General features: G+C 41.8%; 1 protein-coding gene across 2 annotated transcripts in view; it reads right to left on the minus strand.

Moving 5' to 3' along the window:
- Window positions 1-25,284, minus strand: part of prkcha (protein kinase C, eta, a) — a 263,102-nt gene that overhangs the window by 83,209 nt on the left and 154,609 nt on the right. Inside the window, exons 3-9 of one of the 2 annotated variants that reach the window (XM_069916270.1) lie at window positions 25,081-25,255; window positions 24,491-24,525; window positions 22,302-22,384; window positions 19,447-19,576; window positions 17,695-17,834; window positions 14,259-14,405; window positions 12,270-12,443 (exon numbers count right to left, since the gene is read on the minus strand). In XM_069916270.1, coding sequence (XP_069772371.1) covers window positions 12,270-12,443; window positions 14,259-14,405; window positions 17,695-17,834; window positions 19,447-19,576; window positions 22,302-22,384; window positions 24,491-24,525; window positions 25,081-25,255 — 884 coding nt within the window. Of the gene's footprint in view, window positions 1-12,269; window positions 12,444-14,258; window positions 14,406-17,694; window positions 17,835-19,446; window positions 19,580-22,301; window positions 22,385-24,490; window positions 24,526-25,080; window positions 25,256-25,284 lie in introns of both variants that reach the window. The other variant, XM_069916269.1, reaches the window with a different exon arrangement.

A 25,284-nucleotide genomic window follows, 5' to 3' on the forward strand; every position in this document is an offset into this window, starting at 1 on the left:
CAACTAAACTACTAGTTGCCGGGCCTCACCCTCAACATCCAAAATACCAGGCTCTAAGGACCTTCCTTGTCCCCACACAGATCCTGAGTAAGTAAATGGCTTTATGGAGTTAGCCACACTGAACTCAGGCTTCCAAAAGGAGCATTGGGCAGCATTTTCTCCATGTCACAAATATCCAATTCCTAGTCAGTTGCAAATGAAGTTTACAGAAGGATCATGAGGGTGGACCCATCCCGTCGAGGCTTTGGGATGCACTAGAGGTTCTCGGCAATCTTACGTGTTCAAATAAGGAAGAATTTTGCTGCATTTAAAATACTTTTTCCCCCCCAACCTTAAGACATTGTAAAGAACTATGAAAGTAAAACACAATCTGGAAGAGCAAGTCAAGCAGCAAAAGTGGGAGGAAAAGAATTGTTAAAATTTCATGCCAGACCATTATCAAGATTTGATGAAGGGTTGATAATGAAAGCTTTTGAAGGGTTCCGGTCCAAAAAGTCAACCATTCTTTTTCTCCTACTGATGCTGCTCAGCCCATTGAGTTCCTCCAGCAGTTAGTGTTTTTGCTCCAGATTCCAGCATCTGTGGTCTCTTGTGGGTCTCAAGTTTATTAAATAGCTTTATGCCTGCTCTTTCCTTTTATTTTTCAGCAAAAGGTACACCAAAAATATTAATGTTGTCCTGTCTTTGAGAGAGTGCAGGCAAATACATGGGAGTGGGGGGACCTAGAAGAGCTGGGCTGCGATTTGAATGCAGGTGCTTTCATCCTTGGATAATCGCCCAGTTTTCAGTCAGCAGTCTGACGGCATTGTGAAGCAGCCAGTTCTGTTCGAAAGGAGGACAAAATGACCCATTTTGCACATTCTTATCCTTGTGGACCATCATCCAAATGAGATCTGAGGAGGTTCATATCGTATTCAGATGATGAGAAAAATAAAGCATTGAAAAATTTAAAACTTTCATCTATTTGATATAAAATAATCCTTTTTCCTTTTAAAGGCCGTGATTATTACAATGTCCCCAAAAATATATATGTAACATTATATGCATTTGCAGTCATGGAAGATGATGCAATATTAATGAACTTCTGGTTCATTACAATCATATGCTCTCACTGCTGTGTGCTTCAAGTAAGAAGGAATTAAATTTTCCCTCATTCCATCTGAGCAGAAAGAATTTTTAAAGATGCCTTCCAAAACATGATTTAAACTGAAAAATTATATTTCTAGAACATAGAACATTACAGCAAATGACAGGCCCTTCAGCCCACAATATTGTGGTGACTTATGTGAAACTTCCTCATTGAAAGTTTCACACACGATTACACAAAATTCTGAGTTTCTTCCCATCAGCTTTGATGAGTTAGTATCTCTGATATTTTGTCAAGCAAATTAGCATCACAGTTCATTCTGCATCAAATTTGGTGCATGGGACATTGAAATAAGAGGTAGTAATACTGGTTATACGGGCCTGCTGATGATCCTGACCTGGAATGGCATGGCAACTCCAAAGCATCAGATCGGAAGTCTATACAGTGGATTATTTACTGGGAGCATTGCCGAAAGAGGGCTCAGGGAATTATAGAAGACCATCCACTGCACAGTATCTTCAACCACAGGAGCATCCAAATCAGGACTGCCAGCCTCTGAGACTGATAAAACAGTATTGGATCTGAGATTTTTAATTTTTGTAATCATTGCTGAATTTAGTTTATCTTGTCTAGCATATGCACTTTGTGTAATGCCCCAGGATACACCAATACCATTTAGCTGATTGTATCACTAAAATACATTTCTTCACGCCTGAACACTTTTTATCAAGCATCTTCAAATGCGTTTGAGCTGTAGAATTTTATCTCTATCACTTGCAGGTCATTGCAGCATTCAACCTGTTGCTCGATTTCTCTGCAACCTCCAACTGTGGTTTTGCAGCAGATGTATCTCTTTGCCACAGCACTCGTTCAAACCTGCCCAAACACCAAATTTAAAAAAACAGAACCATGAGAAAAGCTGGTCAAAGGAGACAGTTTTTTTTTCTAAAATTGAGAAACAGCAAAGAAAACAAGGAACAAGGGCATCACAAAAAAACCCAATTTTATTTTTCTAAAATTGAGAAACAGCAAAGAGAACAAGGAATGAAGAGGATGCCAGGGAGTCATCAACACAATTGCAAAGGATGGATAGGGGCAGCCTCCCTATTCTCTGACCCATTTAGTTAGTTATTTAAATGATTGTTGAGCAAAGCTATCAATTATTTTTTTTCCTAATAACACTGGACAACAATTTTTTTTTTCAAAAGGTTTGATTCCTGAAAATAAATTGAGATGGATGATAGACAACTCCAAGCTGATCACAAAAATAATTTCAGATATGCTAGATCATGTAGTAAGTTGGAGAAACTTTAGATTAACTTTTATTGAATTTAGTATGCATAATTGTAAAATGACGCAGACACATTGTGTTAGTTCAACTGACCTAAAAATTTTTGTTTGTATTCGGCATCTCATGCCCCGGATGTCAACGCACAACCATAGTCTGCCAGTATTGATGGATTCCAGTTGCCCTGATATTGCTTTTTCATGGTCGCAATGTTCTGGTGAAATCTTTCACCAAGTTCGTCACTGGCTACACTACAATCAGCAGGGAAGAGGTCCAAGTGCAAATGTAGAAAATGAATTTACAATGACCCGTTATACTTCATGGTTTTGTATGTTTGAAACATGTTAAAATATGGCAGGGCATCACAGAAATAGGTTCTATCTAAAAACAATACATGATAGGAATATTTTAAGGTGAGATTTGTGGTCAGCAGCCCCAAAACCCATAAAATACACCCAGAAGTATTCAAGAAGCAAAGTCTTTGTTGTCCAGAGTAATCACAAAATCTTGTCTTTACATAACATTTTTAAAATAGAACATCATGAGCTGATTTTCTGAAGGCCAAGAAAGGGACTATTCTGAATTGGTAGGTTGATGGAAAAGTTGGTAGAAGGATGTACTTCCTACCTTTAATTATTTGATAATCCCCATCCCTCCGTCTTCTTTCCTCCAGCTCCCCACCCCCTTCCATTCACAAAATCATGCCCTGTTTACTGATATTCCCTGCCTCCTTGATCCACCTATTACCTCCTGTCTGGGGAATTATACTCCTCCTCTTGACCCCTCCCCCCACCATTTTGTTTGGGCACCTGCCTACATTTTGCTCATACCTTGATGAAGCCTGAAACGCTGTTTAAATCTTTGTTTGAACTGCTGAGTTTCTCCCGCATTGTGTTTTCACATGCTAACCAGGATGCCCATCTAATCCAATCCCACCCACCTGCATCTGGCATGTTTCCCTTTCATTCTTTCTTTTCCAATCTACCTACTTTGCAACTTCTCAAATGTCTCCAGTGACCAAGTGCAATGAACTAGCTCTCTGTCTGATGGAAAGGACAGACAGTAATCTCTCCAAGGTGCTTTGGAGCAAGAGACTGTTGAATGTGGAAAGAGAGGAAGGAAAGTAATATCTAGCATCTCACAGCTTGAATTTTTGGAAGAAAGAGCATCTACAAACTTTTAAACCATCCACTCCTGGGCATCCCCATTCTTCAGTGTTTCACTGATTAGATATGTGCTCATATTTCACCCAGGTAAATGATAACTCCCCTTTGCAAGGCTCAGGGTGGCCATCCCCTGTGGGTGCAGCCGGTCTCTCAGTGGTGCTGTGAATGCTGAGTGGACAATGACAATGTTGAACGAGAACACATCAAGAAATGGACATCTTCTTGCACTTCACTCAAAGCTGTGGAGGGATTGTCATGTGCAAAGTCATTGGTCACCAAAGCAGCAAACAACATGGGGGGGGGGGGAGGTGGGGAACACTAAAATAAGGCACTTTTACACATTGCTAAGAATCAAAAGTAGACCAAATAATTTCAGTACTGAATGATCATTTCGAACTTGAAAATCCATTAAATTCCAAATAATAATCTTTACATCTACTTGCAATGACATTTAAACCTAGCCTCCCTATCACTACTTATCTCACGTTATCAGTTTCCATCTCTCTGAGAAACATAATAAAAAAACATTTTTTTCAAGCAGGTCATTTCAAATGAAAATACTGATTAAAAATTGTGAGCTGCCTTTAATATCTTTAACCAGCTTCAGCCTGAACACCACCACCCCCCCCCCCCCCGCCCCCCCACCCACCTTGGGAACAAGGCAAGAATCAAAATTAGTACGCAGTGCAGCATTGAGATTCCGGGGTTTTATTTATGTGTGTGCGTGTGCACCCCCTCCCCCTACACACACACACACCCCCCCCTATATTTTGACTGGCTGAAGGGAAAACATTCTAGTTCTGCTGAACTCAGTTTTTCATGTACAATCAGAATCTGTCTTGCATGTGCAGACATGTTGAATTCTGTTTCACATCCATATTTAGAATGCTTTTAGGTTCAGCCTTTATTTTACAAGATCTTTTCTGCTTTTTTTTAAGATTTGTTTCCAATTTACAATATATGGAAAAACCACATCAACAACCATTGCAAAGCTCCCTACAGAGAAACAATCTGCAATAAAATACTGAGACACGAAACACATTAACACAGCCTATTTCAAATTAACAATTCACATTTTACCAATCAATTCTTGTCCATCTCTGATATTGATTGGGATTTGATCTGAAAACATAGAACAAGTGAGCAGCAAGCATAGAAATGTGCCCTTTAGCACAGAATGTCTCTGCATAAACACGATACCAAGTTAAACTCTAACCTTTGCAGCTAACACACAACCCGCACATTCATGGGTTTATCTAGACGCCTCTTAAACGCTACCTCGTACTCTTTAGCTGTGCAAACCCACAATATAAAGAGGAGTGATCCAGTAATTAAGCAATCAAGGACCTGTATATGTGTGCAGCAAGGGGTGAAAATACTCTTCAATGAGCCTAGGACTGGGCAGAAATAGCAGCATAGAGTTTTACAGCTTGTCTGAGTCCTATTTGTCTACGTTTTGACCTAGATCCCTCTGAACCATTCCAATCCATGAAACAGTCCAAATGTCTTTCTGTTGTAACTGAATCTGCCCCAGCTCTTCCGCTAGCAGCTCATTACACAATTCTGCCACTCGCTGTATGAAAACAAGGTCCTTTTAACATGTCCCTTCTCATCTTTAACCTACAACCTGACATTTACACTCCCATTTTGTTGATGCTCAGATAAACTCAAAATTTCAAGCTGCGATTGGTATATTCCTGTAATTTCCCAGATGTCCCTTTGCCTTCTAACCGCATCTCCCAATCAACAGCAATTGGCACAACAACTGCAGTTAAAGGAGCAATGGGGGTGTTGGGGGGGGGGGGGGGAGCTGGTGAATGAATTGACTTGCTGTTCTGGGGCTTCGTTCTATTGGATGTATTGATCATGAAGAGTAGGAGGTTGCTGCATCCCCGCTAAACCCCCGAGAAAATGTCATGTATCGTCATTCTAGTGCACCAGAATTTAAATATGGGAGAACCTCAAGAAGTACTGGCCATTTTTTGGAGCCACGAGATCACAAGCTAAAGGAATAGAAGTAGGCCATTCGGCTCAGCGAATCTGCTCCACAACTCCACTCTGAGCGAAACTGTTCTCACATCTAGTCTTTACTTTTACAAATGTGATGTCTGTTTTTTGTTTAAAAAAGAGGTGAATGTTTTTCTAAAAACACAATGCTGGAGAAACTCAGCAAGTCAAACAATGCTCTTTATATAGCAAAGAGAATGTACATGACCAACGTTTCAGGCTTCAGCCCTTTATCAAGGTGTAGACAAAATGTAGTCAGGTGCCCGAATAAAATGGTGGGATGAGGGAGGAGCAGAGACCCACAGGCAAAAGGTAATAGGTGGATAAGGGAGGGAGGACACCCAGAAAGTAGGAGGAGGGGGGGAGATAGCTCTGTAAATGGAGAGGGAAAGGGGTGGAGAGCAGGAGGAAAGAAGACAGAATGATGGAGAAGAGAAGGAGAATGGTGAGGGGCTAGTAGAAACTGGAGAAGTCATTGTTCATGCCATCTGGTCGGAGAGTGCCCAATGGAAAATTAGGTAATGCTCCTCCAATTTACAGGTGGTCTTGGTTCAACAGCATGAGGCCATGGACAGACACGGAGAGAAAATTTTCATTACTTCTTCTGTTGGGAATTTATTTCACAGCTCAGTACCTATTCTCAATGCATGTTTTGTCATTGCATTCCATATCCTGTCTTCCATTTGCTGGATCAGATTGTGTGTGTTCATTAACAATTATGTAAACAGATTGGTGAAGAGCACAGTTACTTGTCCTGTTAAACCTTCTCCCTGCAGTAGTTTGGCTCAGATTGGGTACATATCCTGACAAAGCATAGATGTTCTATTCCCAGCCCAGCTTATTACATAAACCAGGTCAGAATGATTTACTTCACATTAACACACATTTGAGATCCAACACCACCCTCTGGAGCAATTCAGTGGGTTAAGCAGCATCAAGGGGAGAAAAAGAATGGCCAATGTTTTGAGCCAGAACCCTTCATCAAGACTTGGAATTTAAAGAAGAGAAAATATTGTTAAGAGGACAGGATGGGAGATGTTGGGCATGACCTCATGTAGGATTGGAGAACCAGGGAGAGGTTAAATATGATGGACAAAGGCAGTAGATTGGCAGATGCCAGAAGGAGGAAGAGAGAAGCAAGAAAAATGAAGGGCAGATGGAGGAAGATGAGTTACACAGGGTGGAGAGGGTGATTAAAAGAAAATGGCATCAGTGCTGGAATCTGATAAGAAGAGAAGAGCATGTTTGAATTTCTTTTTATTTACAACAGAACAGGTGAAGTATGATTTAGATTAGGGTCAGTTTGGCTGTATGCATGGATTTGTGTTCTGGTTGGGTTTTAATTTAACTCCAGGAAGACTTTCATCTGCTGACCCCCTGCATGTCATTTATCTCCATTTGAGTCAAATGTGCATCAGCCATTCAGGGATCAGATTCTTCATAACCCAGTAAAATTATGGACAACTTTATAATAATGAACATGATCTTGGTGCAGCATTAGAATGTCAATTTCATAGTTTAAAAAAAAATATTATTTATGTATTTAAAGTCACAATATATTCATTCATTTTACAAGTATATAATTCAAATCCCAATACATGTGGTATATAAAAAAGAGAAAAAAAAGATAGAACTATAGATCTTCGCAGACCCCCATCCTCCTACATCCCATACTAACCCCCTACTGTTAGAAAGGGGTTTTTTCCGCGAAGCCAAGCCAAAGAAGAGATATATATATACATGTATATATAGACCTTAGAAGAAATAAAATATAAAAAATTCAATTAAATATTTAACCCACCTTTTGTAAATACGGGCTGCATATTTTCAAAAATATATAATATTTATCCTGTAAATGATACATTATTTTCTAAAGTGGTTTATAGCCGCCTTTCCATTCCCAAATTTATATCTGATTTCCAAGATACGGCTATGCATTTTCTTGCTATAGCTAATGCAATTTGCACAAATTTAACTTGATAAACATTCAGTTTTAACTTAAATCTAATTCCTTTAATATCTCCTAATAGAAATAACAGAGGATCCTGTGGGAATTTAATCCTGGTTATTTGTTCTAAAAAAAAATTACCCATTTTCAACCAAAAAGGTCTAACTTTATGATATTGGCAAGTAGAATGCAGAGAAGTATCAAATGTCAATTTCATAGTTTATTTCTTTACAGAATTTCCCCCACCTTTGGTTAATCCAGTGTTCCAATTCAATCACTGAGTCCACCGAGTTGTGATACTGGGCGCCATCCACTGTTTGAGTCTTGGTACTGCATCAGCAAAGACACAGCAAACAGGTCAACCAAAAACAGGCAAAATACTGCAGAAATTGGAAGGTAAATAAAGGGAAGGCGATCTTTTGTCTTTAGGATGTAGTTCAAGATTTAAAATTCCTTTATTGTCACGTAACAGTAAAGAAAATATAATATCATATAAAATTGTCTTCTGCCTGCCATAAGACAGACAAAGTTGCCATTAGTGTCAATCGCCAGCCCTTGCAGTAAGAGAGAAAGAGAAGCAGAAGAGAGTCCTTTGGAGTCACTAAGCATCCATGGATTCTCTTCAAGCACTCCTGCAGCCACATAGACTCCTGTTCGATCCACCGGCAGTCCAAGTTACAGATCACAGCCTCCGACCTGCTCAGGAAGCCTTCAGCATCTGAAGCCCTTCAAGAGCCCTTCTTGCCCTCAGCACCCTATTGAATCCTGGTTCCGATATCCAATTCCCAAGAGCCAATTTCCAGCAGCTGCAGCCTGTGCGGGACCCCCGAGCGCAAGTTGCCCAATAGTCTGCGTGGGTTCCTCATCCACTGAGCCCCTTGATGGTCTGCTGCTGTGGTCACCATCCTTTAGGGTTGTCTCCTCTGCTTCCCCATTTTTTGGAGCTCTGCACTAGCCCACTGCTCCTTTGGAGTCTGAAACCCACTCATGACTGAGCATAGACACTGCCATTTTGGTCACAGACCTTTGTGGTTGCAGAATTTTCCTTAAATAAACCGTCAACTCCTCTAACAGGCATTTAAAGTCTATATGGAGCGCTGCTGACATTAGGACTGGGTAGTTGAACCATTCAGAGCAGTGCTGTACCTCCACTCTCCAGGGTCTGCACCAACGACAGCACTGCTGTTGCAGCAGTTCTGGTTGTGCCACCATTTCTTTTTACATTAGGGAAGTGGGAGACATATTTGAATAGTTCACTCCACAGCAAGATCATGTTGCATAGGTCTGCAAGATAGGAAATACAATGGACAGCCAAAATGAGACAGAAAACAAGATTTCCAGGAAATGATCACATCCCACATGGAGAATAATGGGGAGAATACCTAGTTTGGCTACCAAAGAAACAAAGTCCTGGAACATCTGGACAGTAAAGATGCAGACAAAAGCGTGCTCTTTATCGAGTAGAGTTTGACACTTAACTCTATCACCTCCACAAAACTGATCAGCAAATTCCAAGACCTGGGAGTTAACATCCCATTCTGTAATTAGATCCTGGATTTCCTCACCTCCAGACCAGAATCAGTGAAGGTTGGTAAGAACTTCTCTTCCACAATCTCCATCAGTACCGGAGCACCACAGGACTGTGTTCTTAGCCCCCTGCTCTACTCACTTTACACCTACAACTGTGTGGCTCGGTACGACAATAACACCATCTACACATTTGCCGCCGATGCCACAATAATGGGTTGTATAAAGGAAGGGGATGAGTCTGGATACAGGATGGAGATTGAAAACTTGGATGAATGGTGCACCAACAAGAATCTTGTGCTCAATGTAACCAAAACTAAGGAGCTGATTGTTGACTTCAGGACAGGAAAGCCAGAGGTATCATTGGGGGATTAGAGGTGGACAGGGTGAGAAATTTAGGTTCTTTGGAGTTACTATTTCGGAGGATCTTTACTGGATCCAACACACCAATGACATCGTGAAGAAAGCACGTCAGCATCTCTACTTCTTCAGGAGCATGCAGAGGTTTGGTATGACACCAGAAACTGTGGCAAGTTTCTATAGAAGTGTGTTAACCAGCTGAATCATGGTCTGGTATGGGGACACCAAAACCCCTGAACGTAAAGCCCTGTAAAAGGTAATGGACATAGCCCAGCACATCACAGGCAAAACCTTCCCCACTACTGAGTACATCTACAGGAAATGCTGCCATTGGAGGGCAGCAGCAAAGACGCTCACCACCTAGCACAAGATCTGTTCTCGCTGCTGCCATCAGGAAAGATGCACAAGTGCCACAAGACTAACACCACCACATTCAGGAACAGCTGCTGCCCCTTCCCCATCAGACTCCTCAATGACAAACTCAATCAGAGACTCATTTAAGGACTCTTACTTGTGCACTTTATTAATTTTCTTTTGTTCTCTCTGTATTACACAGTTTGTTTACATGTTTACACTATGCACAGTTTATTTTTGCACTACTAATTAGTGGTAATTCTGCCACTCGTGCAGGGAAAAGTAATCTCAGGGTTGTATGTGAAGTCATGTATGTACTCTGACAATAAATCTGAAATCAGAATAAAGGCAGGCACAATGTAACAAAACCCCTGGAGCTGATAGCTTCCATTCCAAGCTTTCAAAGAAGCTAGGCAAGTCCACCTCAGATACTTTTCCTTGTATTCTCCAAAGTTCTCCAGGGATGGCAATCACCCCTTTAGATGAGAAAACTGTATATGCCATTCAGCCAGATGAAACATTTGAGTGGCGTAAATGTAGACCAGTTAATCCGAAATCTGTTGACATAAAATTAGTAGTGTCTGCCATTGAGAGAATTAGCAGCAATTTTCAGATGATGAGAGACCTGGGGTAAACTTGTAAAAGACAGGTCCAGTCTCATGAATTTTTGAAAGGAGAAAGTATATGATTATAGGGATTGCCAGAAAACAGTTGATTAAATTGTTTTTAAGATGTTGAGTTAAATTTGTAGCAGAATTGAAGGCAAATTGTTGAAACAAGCTAGGATATTGGTCTTCACAACAGCCAAGGGTGATTCGTGAAGATTTGCATTGGGGTCTCTACTGTTAATGAACATCTTAGAAGGAAGTCCATATTTGACAGTGGCACAAAATTAAGCAGCTTTACAATCAGAATGTATGGATTAGATTGATAGAATAAACAAATAAGCAATGGCAAACAATTGTAAAAATTGCAAAAGACTTGAAAGAGTGCTGTTTCAGAGAGAGAGAGAGAGACTCCATTTATATGGATCTTTACTTCATCATGGTCAGATACAAAAAAATGAGCAAACAAAATAAAGACATGTGAATGCATAGAAAAGAGAATATAAGGCAGCAAACAGTCCTGCGGCTGCATAAACATCCTCTTTAACCAAATCTGGTGCAATGGGCAGTTTTGGAGACAACTTCTCAGGAAGGATATATTGCCCTTGGATGAAATGAAATATAGTTCTAATGTTTAAATTCAGAGGGTGGTTGCAGAACCAAGGTAGTATATTCTGAAATTTAAAAAAAGTTAATGAATGGATTGTTCAAGGTTTCTATCATACAGAGCGGAACTGATAGAAGCAGCTGCAGAAGGTTATTTCCACTAGATGGGAAATCTAAGCAGGGGTGAAAACTAAAATTAAAGAACCAGGCTTCTTACTAGGTTTGAAAACACTTCCAAGCATAAAGACTGAGACTGTAATTCCCTCCCACAAATTTCAATTGATGCCAGGTTAACTGACAATTTTATAGATTTTTCTCAATCAAAGATGTAATGGGATATTGAGGTTAAGCAGATCTACGGACTTTAACGACTGAATGGCAGGACAGACTTGAGGGTCTGAATGGCTCTTAATTGTTTCTAAAATCCTCATGAACAATTATAAAGAGAATTTCATCAACAACACAACTCTCTCTCCTCCCTCCTCATAGTCCAGGTGGGAGCGTCTATTCATTACCAGGTTTTAGTGGCTCCTAACACAAGATGCAGACAAGATTCTGCAGTGGCTGCATGGGCTGGATGCTGTGAGGGAATAGCGAGCTGGGGGGGAGGGGTGGGGGGCATCATCCAGAAAGTGAAGTCAAAGGTGAGGAGGATGTTCTCTTTCAGTGGAAGATAAATCTTCAGAATTCTCTGCACCAGAGAACTGTGCGGGATCAGACAATGAATAGGTTTCAGGGAAAGATGGCTCTTTGGAGTTTGGGAGAGGGGTCCAAATGTTAGGGTTCAGGTAGGAAAGTAAAATTGATGGCAGGATTTGTACAACTGTGAAGCAAGCTCAAGCAAATATTTGGCAGCTCCTGCTCCACCTTCATTCTCATTTGCTTCAAATTATTTAAATGATTATTCAAATGTGTCTGGTTTTATTTTGTAATCTTAATTTTTTTTAAATTGAAAAGTTTTAATTGTGTTGTACGGTTTTGAGAAACACGCAAAATCATTCACTGTAGTTTGACAAGTTTACACAAGGAGACCATGCAAAGTAAGTCCAAACTTCATTCTTTGATAGCAACAAATATGAGCAGCCTACCATTGGCCTAGCATTAATCCACTTGGGGCACTCTGGCTTCCCAAATGCTATTATATGTGCCCGCAACATCATGCCTGCAGGACTCTCATCCTTCATCGACCAGAGTTTTTCCAAGGGTGATGCAAAAAGTTTCTCCGTTGAAAATAAATGACATTCTGATATGCAAATTTAAGTGGCTCACCCTTTCCAGCACTACTTTGCACCTTGAGTTAACTAAAAAAAACTTTACTTACTGGAGTCTGGAAGCAGCAGAAGATCTGTGTGAGGTATGGGTGGCTTTTAGCCAGCGACAGAATCCGTTTCTCAGTCATTGTGCACTCTACATCATCGTCCTGAAGAATCATGTCTTTCTTCAGTACTTTCACAGCATACACATCTTCTGTGCCCTTCAATTCTGCCAGCATTACCTGGGAACAGAGAGTGGGCCTTGGATAATGCAGAACAAAGAAGCAAGGGCATAATTACCTTGAAGATCGAGGCGAGAAGAGAGGTTTTTGCTCTGATTTAGCATTGCAATTTTAAAAATGTAGTTTCAAAAGATCAGTCCTTTTGATATACAGAAAATGAACCCTCTGACTTTGACAGATGCCCCATTTAGTTACATAGAAAGGCAGCACGAATCAAAAAGTGATACAACTTATCCTGGATCTGTAGTTGATCCATTCCATAAAAATTGTCTTCCTCAAGATCGGTAGTTGGTATGCTCATTATTAGTTTCCCTGACAGGAAGTTCAATATCTGCAGCAGGTTACAATCACCTGGTTCTCACAAGCCCATCAACTCTTCTATGGTCCTTTTGCCACTTACGTACACTTCAGGATAATTTACAATGAACCTATCAGCATGTCATTGGGATATAGGGAGAAACTAGAGCATGTGGCAAAAGTTCACGGAATTTAATTTTAACAATATAGCATGGTGAAAGGCCCTTCCAGCTCCTAAAAATTCATGCCACACAATTACATCCAATTAACCTACCAACCCCATATGATTTTGGATGGTGGAGGGAAACCAGAGCACCCGGGGAAAACCCATGCAGGTCACAGGGAGAATGTACAAACTCCTTACAGGCAATGGCAGATTTGAACCTGGGTTGTCAGCGCTCTAATTGTGTTGCGCTAACATCTACGCTACAAGTGCTCCCTGCAGATCACAGGGAGGATGTGCATTGACAGCGTCTGAGGTCAAAGACAAGAGCTGTGAGATAGTAGCATGAATTGTTGAGCCACTGTTACACCTTAAACTCAGCTCAGAGAGGACTACACCTGTGGCTTCTTCTCAGCACAACTCAAATCGGCAAATATACCCAAACACCAGGATCAAGCACCTCCTGGACTACATAAAACACAGCTGGTGGAAGGATGAGAGAAAAGAGATGTGACAATTATCTGCACCAGGTTCAGGAATAGTTGCTACCCCTCAACCATCACACCCCCGAACAATAGACTCATTTAAGGACCCATACTTTGCTCATTATTTATTTCTGAATATTTATTTTTCTCCATTTGCATGTTTTGTTTATATTTCTCTTTTTTGTATTCATGTCTTTCTTCTTGAGAACAGCTTACAGTTACCAACATGTAAGATGGTTTATAATATGAATGTTTGCTCTGTGATGCTCCTACAAAACACCGAATTTCATGACTTGTTCATGACAATAAATTCTGTAGTAGAAATTCTGCCGTGCCTGCAAGAAAAAGAATCTGAGTTGTATGTGATGTCATGTATGTACTGTGATGATAAATTTGAACTATGACTTACTAGAAGGACATTATAAAACTTGCCAGTGTTAAAATAATTCTCCAAGTTTTCCAATCCTTTAATTTGCACGCATTTCCTCTTTCCACTATTTTTATAAAAATGTTTACATATCATTCCTGAATTACATTCTTATGATTTGTAACAAAAGAAGAATGTATCAGAACTTTATTAGTCCGAGATTTAAAATGTTATTTTAAGGACAAAAAGGTCAAGAGTCACTGGGGACCTACATACTGTTTTCAGATGATTGCCAGAAATAAATCTGAATTTCTTTATGCATATAATAGATGTGCCCATCAATAATGGGGAATCAGTAACCAGGAGTGCAGTCAGACTGTCTTTACATCCTAATCAAAGCTGTTAGTCACTTGCTGTGTGGCAATGTAGGGCACTACACAGCAGGGCAATAATGCCGATCACTCCTCAAGCATCTTTCTAGGTTCTGGTACTGAGCAACTTACCTTCCCAAAGCTGCCTTTCCCCAGAACACTGATGAAAGTGAAATCGTCAATGCTTAGTTTGCGTTCCACCAGCTGGCTGTCCTTGTCATTACTGTAAGGTGTATCGCACATGGCCTGGTCTTCTTTGTGGTTTTTATGACTTTGCCTCTTTTTCCAGGTGAAAGAATATGGAGATAATTAATGCAGGGCACAAGAAATTTAAAAATTAACACCAGCCAGTAAACAATCCCATTGTTTCACTCTTTCAATGAAGCAGCAATGTCCCAGGATTTCCGTTAATGATGTAGAGACTTCATCCACCTCAATGACAAATTTTACCCAACACCCAATTGTTAAACACAACAGGATCAATTGCATATAAACAGCCCATATCCACAAATTCAACATGATATTTACTTCATAGGCATGACAAACACACATGTATAGCAGCCACTCAGCATGCACATTTCAACATTAATTGAGTAAAAGGCCTGTTGGTGGTTTGAACCACTCATGCTGAGGTGTGCTTCAAGTGGAGAGCACAGCCCTGCTTCAGTGTTAGTTAAAGAAGCCTTAAATTAGTTTGAGTGTTTGTTTGAATCCTGATGTGTGTGTTACCTTCCACAACAGTCTCCCTTTAGGCAATCTCCAACTCGTTTTCTTGATATTCCCCATTCCATTCATTTTCCGGCATGCCTGTTTATGGTCTCTTGCATGGCCAGACTAAGACCACCCGCAAATTGGAGGAACAACACCTCATCTTCCATCTGGGCACCCTCCAACTGGATGGCATTAACATGGACTTCTCTAGTTTCTATTAAATCTCCCTCCCCTTCTTCTTCCCCTGTCGTCTTTCCCCATCTCTCTCTCTTCTCTGATCCCTCTGTCTCCTTTCATAGAGCCAAAATCAATCTTTCCTCTTATTATATCCAATTAACACTCTTTAACTGTTGGTCTGGACTCCTACCCTTTTCCATTCTTCAGTTTTTAATTCCAAGGCTTTCCTGTTTTTTGCTTATACCTTAAAGAAGGGATCAGGCCAAAAACATCTTCTGCAGACGCTGCCAGACTGGCCGAGTTCCTTCAGCATTTATGTTGTTTTTAATGACAATCACAGCATCTGCAGACTTTCATATTTTATTTCCTTGACATTCATTCCCACCTCTCCCTTTCTATCAACATCCTTCAGCCTCTCAACCCTGCACCTGTCCAAGCTCCTTGTAATCCCTACCCCCTTCCACACCAGACCCAGCATGTCCAACACTCTTCAACCAGAAAAGGAGGTCTGTAAGCTGCAGATCCAATCCCCAATTCATTACTATCCCCTTACATCTGAAGCTCCATTCCTTGATACCAACCCCACCTCCTTTCCAGGACAAATCCTTCCTCCTCACTTACCCTGTCCACTGCCACATAGCCCACTTCCACTTCTCCACTCCTCTGCTCAATTGCTTCCCCCCCCCCCACTAGCCTCTTTCTTCCTTCTACCTCCCAGCTGTATCCACCTATGACTTATTTCCCATTAGCCTGTGCTCCTCTCCCTTCTTTCATCCCTTCTCACCACACCTTTTGATTCAAGGATCAGGGCTCGGCCCAAAACGTTAGTCACCCTTTACTTCCTGTAGGTGCTGCGTGGCCTACCCAGTTTCTTCAGCACATTTGTGTATTGCACTCGACCTCAGCAACTGCAGAATTTCTTGTTTAACACCACTGTGCTCTTTCCTGCTGGCAGATGGTGTTCTGCATTAATCTAGTATTAAACTTGTCAAAGAAGTACAACTACTACATGGGTCAAACACAAATTATTTTCTATCTTTAAGGACGTCATTTCTCTGAAGGAACTGTCAATTCCATTGCCCTCTACTTCTGTACAGCCATGCCTTTTAATTTAGTGTTTTAAATTTAGACATACAGCACAGTAACAGGTCATTTCAGCCCAGGTGCACGTGCCGCCCGATTACACCCAACTGACCTACACCTCCAGTACGTTTTTGAATGGTGGGAGGAAACCGGAGCTCCCGGGGAAAACCCACAGAGACACCAGGAGAATGTACAGATTGCGCCAGATTTGAACCCAGGTCCTGATTACTGGCGCTGTAACAGCACTGTGCTAACTGCTACGCTAACCGTGCCACCCCGAACAATCAATATATTTTATGTTAATTAACCCAATTTGTGATACCAACACAAGTTACATCTCTATAGGCAATGGATAAGTCTGCAATAGCGTAAAGCACAACAAAAGGGAGAAAACTAAGACGTATCGAGGATTTTTGTTTGTAGATCCCTGAAACTAGAGAAAATATATAGGTTAGTACCCTTTATTGACCATGATACAATGAGGGATCAGGCTGTAGAATGGAGTGACAAAACTACAGGAATGTTTTGCCAAACCGTTTAGAGTACTGATTAATTCACAGGTAGAATACTATGCTCTCTTTTGTTCAAAACATTGCAAGAGAGATAAGATTGCAGTGGAGAGATTATCTGAAATTTGCAAGGGAATTTGCTGGGCATGACGAATTTTGTTAATTTTGAACAGAAATCATTTGGTTAAGGATAGATGAAAATGAGGGAGATAATTAACTGAGTGTGGTGATAGGCATTTGCATAGATGCATGGGCTGGCCAGTCCGAACCTCCTTGACCTTCCCTAACCCCTCCCTTGGCTCCTCCCCAGATTTCCCAATAAAAGATGGCGAGCCTGGACTTTCCCCCACTTGCTGCTGTACCTGGAACCTGGCCAAGTGGTGTATCAATAATGCTCAGGTTTTTGGCCGTTTAATCACTCCATTATGCCAAAGTGATTACTGTATGCACCACACTGAGGTGTATACAATTCAGAGGGGTCTCGGACCAATGGGTAGGAATAACCTATTTCCCTTTGCAGAGAGGTCAGGGGTCATTGCTTAGAGCAGTGGTTCTCAACTATTTTTTCCCCCCAGTCATATAGGATGCCAAGGGGTGCTCTGTGGTAACCCAACACCCAACCCCAACCAACCAATTTTTCCCTGCAACCGTGTCTGCCTGTCCCGCATCGGACTTGTCAGCCACAAACGAGCCTGCAGCTGACGTGGACTTTTTACCCCCTCCATAAATCTTCGTCCGCGAAGCCAAGCCAAAGAAAGAAGACTTAGGGTAGTGTGTGAATGGAAAATAAAGGTTGAGAATCACTGGGTTAGAGTAATTAGTAGAAGGTACTTTTTACCATAAGTACTGAAACCGTTTGGGCTTGGAATTGAAAGTTGACAAGCAGGATTTGTCAAATTTGTTTTTTTTTAGATGCCATCCACACAATGCATCATACGCTCTTCTCCTCTGCCATATGGATTTTGATGTGTTGTTTGACGTGTGTTGGAAACACTCCAGTCAAGGCAAGCCTCCAGCACTGGCAGTGTTCTCTTTCAGAATGCAAACTCTCAGCAATCCACAGCTCTGCCAGTGGCAGGCATCCTTACCGTCTGCCTCCTCTTCAGAGTGGCTATGCTCCCTGCGCTGAGTCCCATCTCTGCCAGCTTTCTGGCAAGTTCCACAGAGTTCACTCCACAGCTTGGGGCCACGTTGTTCTCACAGCGAAGGTGAATGTTAATTTTGCAAACTGTCAAGATGAGGGAAAATGATTCTGCATCAGTGTCTCATGGTGCACACATCCTTGTCAGTTTGTCAGCCACTTGATGCTGCCATTTGAAAATAAAACTTCCCTGCTCAATGCTACATGCCCAGCACACCATGCCACGTATTCACTTCCACCTCCTGGTAGGTATGCGGAGAATAGAACAACCTCTGCCAGAACCTCCGACTCTGAAAAAATACTTCAGCCGCCTTGACAAAGCAGCCTGTGTGACCCCAGTTACTGTACTGATGAAGCACCAATTAACCTACATAATTGAAAGACCACACTGTGCACAACATCTTTACTTGGAAGGGGGAAGGGCACATGACAAGCTTTCTGGAGTTTATGAATTATTGTTTTTTGTTGGCTTTTATCAGAGGACTCAAACTTTGAGTTGTATAATGGCAGATTCCTACACTCAATCGCCTGCAGTCGTTCAGTTACCATGGTGACAACTGGCTAACCAAAGGAGTTTTATTTCAGTTGGATTTATGGGTGGTAACGACAAGTTAAAAAAAAATCTCAAAGGAAGTCAGTTTGTCACAAATATTGCTGCATAAAGCGTGCTTTTTGATGGCACCGCCTGACTAACTGCAACAGAGTGAAGCTTGGCTCGGCGGAAGCTCTTTGCCTTCCAATGTCCAGTGAACATAGAAGCAGTCCCTCGTATCAAAGAGGTAAACGATGACTGTACGGCCATTGCTAAGTATTGCAGAGTTTACACATTGGATGGAGATGTGTGCTTGCAATGAGAGAAAATATTTGCTGCCTACTGTGTCAGAAAACCAAAGGTGTGTGGAGGTTTACCATCAGGGCCTAACCTTGCCATATGCACTGGGAATCAAGGAACAAAACTGACATTTCCCTCTTCTGATTAAGGGATGAGTATCAACCTCAGCTCCTTGCCAACAGCATTCATTCTTGAGCGTTATTGAAACGCTATCTTAAAAAAAATGTAGTGAATCAACAATACAGCGTGATTGTACTGGATGTTCTTGGGTGGATTTCACATTATTGTGGTCAAGTAATTTGTATCAGTGATTCCCAAACACAAACTGTACACTATTCTGCGCTGTATTTCTTTCATCTGCAATCCTCATCACCCCCGTCCCCCACCACACTTGTCATTCTAATACTGTGAAACCTCATTAGAACGCGATTCGTTAATCCGTGAAATCATTTATAGTGCAGGTGTCTGTGGACCCCAAATTTTATAAATGACAGGACTTGACCTGCTGATTTTCACCAGCTTTGTGTTTTTACTTCAACCACGATATCTGCAGTTTTACTACATGGAGGCTAGACTGGGTATGAATTGTTCCTGAACTGATGAGGCAGTAAAGACGGAAACCACTTTGGTGGGTCTCCAGCCACATGTATGCATCTGTTCCGCGACTCGGCCGTAAAGCGGTATGAAATCTTGGACCCCAACTGCTGTATTTGGTCACGGCACCAGCCGTTCATGCCACACATTGGTCCCCCTACCCAGAGCACATGGGGACACGCAGCAGATGAATGTCTCATTCTTCCTGCCTATGCTATCTCCCCATGCTCACACAAAATTTAATTCAGGAACTAAAAGAAGGGAGCCAATTACCTTTACATTGTTTTCCTTGTCCCATTAGCCCATAAAGCAGAGAGCCACAATGGTCACAGAAAGTAGGCTTCTTGTAGTTGTGGACGTGGAACTGATGGCGCACATTGATGCTGAATCTCTGTTCACATACCTGCTGAGTAGAATCAGCAATCATTTAATAGATAAACAAAGAGACAATTGTTCCCCATTTGGTGCCATTTGAAGCCCTGAAGGCCTCACTTGCCTTTCCCACAAGGGATCGAACCTGCTAACCATTGGAATCACTGATTTGTGGCTGGAAGTTTCTACCTTGGACATTAAACAGACAACATCCTATTAGCATGAAACCAAATTCTGTAGATTGGAGTAAAAAACACAGAAATGCTAGAGGAGCTCCGCTGGTCTTAAAGATAAACTGTATAAGTTTAATTCCAGCCCAGAGCCCTTCTTCAAAGTAAAAAGCAGACAAGCACCTGAAGCCGGGGAGAAGAAAAGGCAGAACCGGGGTGGTGGGGTGGGGGGGGGGTGATTGGGTAGCACAGACCATCAGACAAAGAATGGTAATTGGGCATACATAGGACGGCAGGAGAGGAAAAGTGAGAATTTATCGGGGGAGGGTGGCTCTGTGAATGCAGAGATGGTGGAAAGGGAAAGGGAAATGGGGATGGTGAGGTCAATGGAAACCGGAGAAGTTGACGTCAATGTCAACTGGTTTGACTGCTGCTGTGGTCTCCTTTGCGGGTGGGGGAGAACTGACTGCAGTCTGGGGGTACCTTGGTTCTGTCCACTTCAATAGTGAGGATTTCCCAGTGACAACTCATTTCAATTCCCTGCTCCATTCCCTTGCTGACACGCCCGTTCACGATCTCATGCACTGCCAGACCGAGGTCGCCCACAGACTGGAGGAAACAATACCTCATATTCCTTCTGGGCCCCCTCCAACTGGATGGCATTGATATTAACTTCAACCTATTTCTGATGCCCTCCCCTTTCTATCACAATTTCTCTTCAAGACCTTCTGAGTTCCTCCAGCATTTCTGTGGGTTTTTTTTTACAACAGATTGCTGGCCACCAATTCCCACAATCTTACTTATACATTTTGACATAGATAATGGTTGCTCAGCCCTCATCTTAAAAAAGACAAGTTAATTGAGAAAGAAAACCAGACACGAGTTTTGAACTGGAGTGATCAGGGACCCATTTGCCAAGTGAGGCTCTTTGCCAAGTGCCAGGCATCTGTAAACTGAGCTCAAGGAACTCAAGTGAATGGAGCTGTACAGATATGGACATCAATATTTTCCAACACCAGGGGGCACATTTGTTTCACTTATCTGACTGATCCAACAGTCAGATTAACTGGAAGCCACACAATAGAGGATGCAGCAGGATAATTGAGGATCTGAAAATTGTTCACTCCACAACCAAAAATAAAATGCAACTCCTTGAAAGAATCCAGTTTTGTCAAGGGTAATTTTGGATAGGGAAAAACATATTAGTCTGGTGTGGATTCTTATCTGGTACAGATTGATGAAATAGCCACTCCAAATTGGCCCTTGTATACAGGGGAGAGAGAAACTCTGCTGTTGGGACTATGCAGATAATAGATTAAAGGGGAAATTAGTGGATGGATTGCTCTTGTCACCTGGCACAGATTAGGTGGGCTGAAATTTTGTAAAGAATTAACATAATACAATATTGCATATTGAATTTGAGATCATGATTAGTATTGTCTCATTCGCTAGGATTGATTTCCCAATTTTCTTTAAAATAGTGCAAAGGGATGCACCATCCAAATGACAACATCGCCCATTGGGTTTTATCGCTGGAAACTCCTGTGGTCTGACCAAAACCCTCCAAGTCCATCAGGCCAGTATGCAGTCACACTTAATGAAGACTGTTTCCTGCTGCTATAAAAATAACTAATTAGTCTTATTTCCCACATTTCAGAATAACTTGGCCACTGAAGACAAAATCCTTTCATTTTGAGCATCTGAGATCAGAGTAAATATAGATTAAAATGGTGCAATGTTCCCATTGTGTGTGTGTTACAGAGAAGCGGGTTTCAGGCACAGAGTTCGTTGTGATCTTACTGAATGCCACAGCAAATTCTGGGACTCAGGGGCCTACTCACACTATTATTTTTCTTGAGCAGAGAATTCCAGAGATTCACTACCCTCTGGGTTTAGAGAATTCTCCTCATCTCTATCCTGAACGGCTTATTTTAAGATTGTAACCCTGATTCTAAATATCCAACATCTGTCCAATCAAAGCCCTCAGAACATTGTCTGTTTCAAAGAAGTGGACACTGTTGGCAAGGCCAATGTAAATTGACAATCCCCTAAACTGACCAACAGTTCACATTTCAACACATTTGTGGTTCTAGAGTCCTGTGAGGATGGTATCTGTTCAAGGAACGCAGCAGGTCAAGCAGTGTCTTTGAAGGCAAAGGACTGATTGACATTTCAGCTCACTCTCAGTCCTGATGCAGCATCTCAACCTAAAATGTCGACCATCCCTCTGCCTTCAAAGATGATGTTGGACCGGCTGAGCTCCACCTGCAGTTGGTTTTATTTTTGGTTTAGCATCTGCCCTCTCGTGTCTCCAGATTTTTCCCCTCTAGGATATTAGTGAGCCAGATGGGATATTAATTAATTAGCAAATTAAAATAGTATTTTTCTATATTTACCTTAACGTTGTTATATTCCAAGTTTATTTACCTTCTTAAAATTACCCTTTCTGTTAGTGTGCAGGAATTCAGTGTCTTAGCATCACTGTTTTTGGCTTTTGTACATTTAATGCTACCAGTGAGAGTACTACACATGCATTCAGACCCTGAGCAAATTTCACTGACCACAGAGACTCAGTCCTATTCCTACCTCTCCTTTCTTGTCCTTCTTTATTCTAGGGCATGCTGTGACAATGAGCTGGTGGCAGCGTTTGTGAACAACACACGTACACACTGTGAAACAAACAGGAGCCAAAGTTAATAAAGCACACAGGCTCTTCAACCACAACACTGTGGAGCAAAATTTAGAACAATCTGAAAACACCATCTTTTTTGTATTTTTAAAAAATAATCGCATCTCAGCCATCTGGGAATGAGCATAGTGTGTGTTTGTTTGTTCCTCTGGATTTGGTTTTTGTGATAAGTTACAAGTCAACCGTCAAACACCTGATGAAACACTGTCACCATAATCTGCTAGTTAGAGATTTAACATGCAAGCAATTTTAGATGAAAAAGGGAATTAATTCAATCAATTGACTTTTGTCCAAATAGACTGCAGATGTTTTTTAACTCTCGAGCAATTCTTCACAATGATTGGTCCCATTCAGTCCAGTTGGTTAAGTGGCAGTGATTAAGTTGATTCATTGCACTTGTCTCTACCGCAATCTAGTGCCACATGATTGTCTCTTTTGCCTGATTAAGTGGCAGATCCAGTTAATGAGTGGTCTTCAGACCTGCTGCTTGAATTCAGGAGAAAAGGATCCAGCCAGTAAAAAAATGGACGTGAATTCAGATTCATCTGGCATGGTCAAATTAGGATTAGCTATTTTTCAGATTTGGCAGTAATGTTGACTAAGATATCTGCATGGATGCAGGTTAACACCCATGTGTTTTCCACTCCCTGTCCCTATGTCCCCAGTTGTGACTATCTATGGTAATATGGGATCAATTTGTTTCCTGTTACGTGAAACTCCTGTCAGTCTCCTCCATAAGGAATATCTGTCGTGACCTGTGAAACCTCCTCTTATGCAGTCCCTTGGGATCAAGGTTGACTTGCTTCTATTCTAGTTCTGTGGGGTCTGAGATGGTTGAAGTCATTGTGGGAACTCATACTCCACCACAGTTAAGATGCGATTCTCTTTCTGCTTCTCATTGTCTCTGTGACTTGGCTGGTGAACCCAAGGTTCTGAGGGCCATCTTATATTTTGAGTAGTTGTTGGTGAGGAATTCCCAGAAGTTAGTGGGACTGTTACAATTTCTCAAGGAGGCTATGAGGACATCTTTGTTCCCTCTATCCACCTAACAAAACCTTTCTGTCACAGACCAGGTTAGCCCATGTCTAGGAACTCTGTAGAGAGCTGGTATCTGGTGGACCATGAGTTTTTAATTAATTTAGAAATACAGAACAATAACAGGCCTTTCTGGCCCACAAGCCCACACTGCCCAAATAGGCATCTGTGGCTAATTAACCTACTAACCTTGTTCATCTTTGGAATATGAGAGGAAACCAGAGCACCTGCCCAGATGAAATGAAGGGTTTAGATACAGCAGCTGTGGACGTGGGGAAGCATCTGTTCTGCAGTTGAGTGACTGAATAATGTAATTGCACGGCAGAGAATGGTGGATAGAAAGCTGTGCTGTGGTCGGCAGGGGAGTCTATGCATCATACTTGGCTGGCTGTACATTGTGGTGTTGCGGGTGGGGGGTAGTATATTGCTGCGGGGAGAAGGAGTTGTGTGTAGTGATTGAGTGTTTGTACTGTGGTAAGATGATTGTGAACCACATTTTGTAGGTTGAGTCTTATGTGCGGAATATGAATCAAAGCTGGTGGACTGCGTAGCAAAGTTTGGAAAGTTGGGTACTGGGTCCATGTCTGAGGTTACAGCAGTTTGAAAGCCATAGCATAATTTTTGAGCCATAAAACCCCACTGGGGTAACTGTGTACCAAGGTTAGGAGGCAGTGGGGCACAGTTATGGCACTTTTTTTTATTGGGACTGGGCTGCTGAGGCCAGACTCAGTGGCCTCTGTGCAACAACTGGGGCATGTATTGCGGATGGGAAGAGGGCGCCCCATGGTTATGGCACCATGTATCAGTGCTGAGGGCTGATGTGTAAATACAGCTAGGTGGGCTGTCCACTGTGTTGTGTATTGTGGTGGGATGACCAGTGTAGCACAGTTGTGGGGCTATATATAGAAGCTGGGGGTTGTGTACCATGGTTGTGTGCTGTGTTTGGTGTCTGGGTTTTGAAGTTAGGGGGCTGTGTTTCTGAGACGTTCTCTTGCCTGGACCATTGCAATTTAGCCTAACTGTCTGATAAGATTACAATATAACTGATTACCTTGACATTGGTATCCTTGTTTGCCAAAGATTCCCCTGTGGAGGAAATGGAAATAGCTGGTTAGGCTGGGATGATGATGTTGGTTAGTTCACTTCTCCTCATATCTCCACTACCCTCACACAAGACACAGCTTTATCAGCATCGGGCTTCCTCCTATCAATCACCATGTACACCAATCTGCTCACATACACTAAATAAAGAACTAATTCCTGATATGTTATCTCTTGCCTGCCACAATACCTTGGCACCTCCCCTCCCCCCCACCCCCCCCCCCCCCCCCACCATGTTGTAGCTTTTATCTGTCAGACTGTGGAGGAGATGCATTTTATTTTAATTAAGTCTCAATATTAAGTACTCGGTTGTTTAAACTGCTTGCAGAAGACTAACTCCTTTTGCTTTCCAAAGCTGCAACAACAGGGCTCTCCTTGCCACAGAAGTGCATGAAGTAGTAAATGAAGGCTACAGTTGTACATAAAATAAAACAAACTTTTAATTTTATTGTGAAAAGGTGTCTCGATGTGCAATTTTAACACCTAAATAAAAGTCATGTGAACCTTTATCACCAATAATCTAACACAGGAGCTTCTTACCAGATGAATTCCCTGCAGTGGGAGCAGTAGGTGGGCTGTCGCAGATAAGTGGCCATGAATTTATGGTCGTTGACCTGGTGAATCTTTCGCCGCATTGCACCTTGTCGTTTCCTGGAAACCATGCGTTCCTTGAATGCCCTTTCAGAAACATTGTTTTTCACTTGTTCTTCAGTGTCTAAGAAATAGAAATAACAAAAAAAAAAT

Source organism: Narcine bancroftii, chromosome 2 (assembly GCF_036971445.1).
Source record: "Narcine bancroftii isolate sNarBan1 chromosome 2, sNarBan1.hap1, whole genome shotgun sequence".
NCBI classification, from domain to species: Eukaryota; Metazoa; Chordata; class Chondrichthyes; order Torpediniformes; family Narcinidae; genus Narcine; species Narcine bancroftii.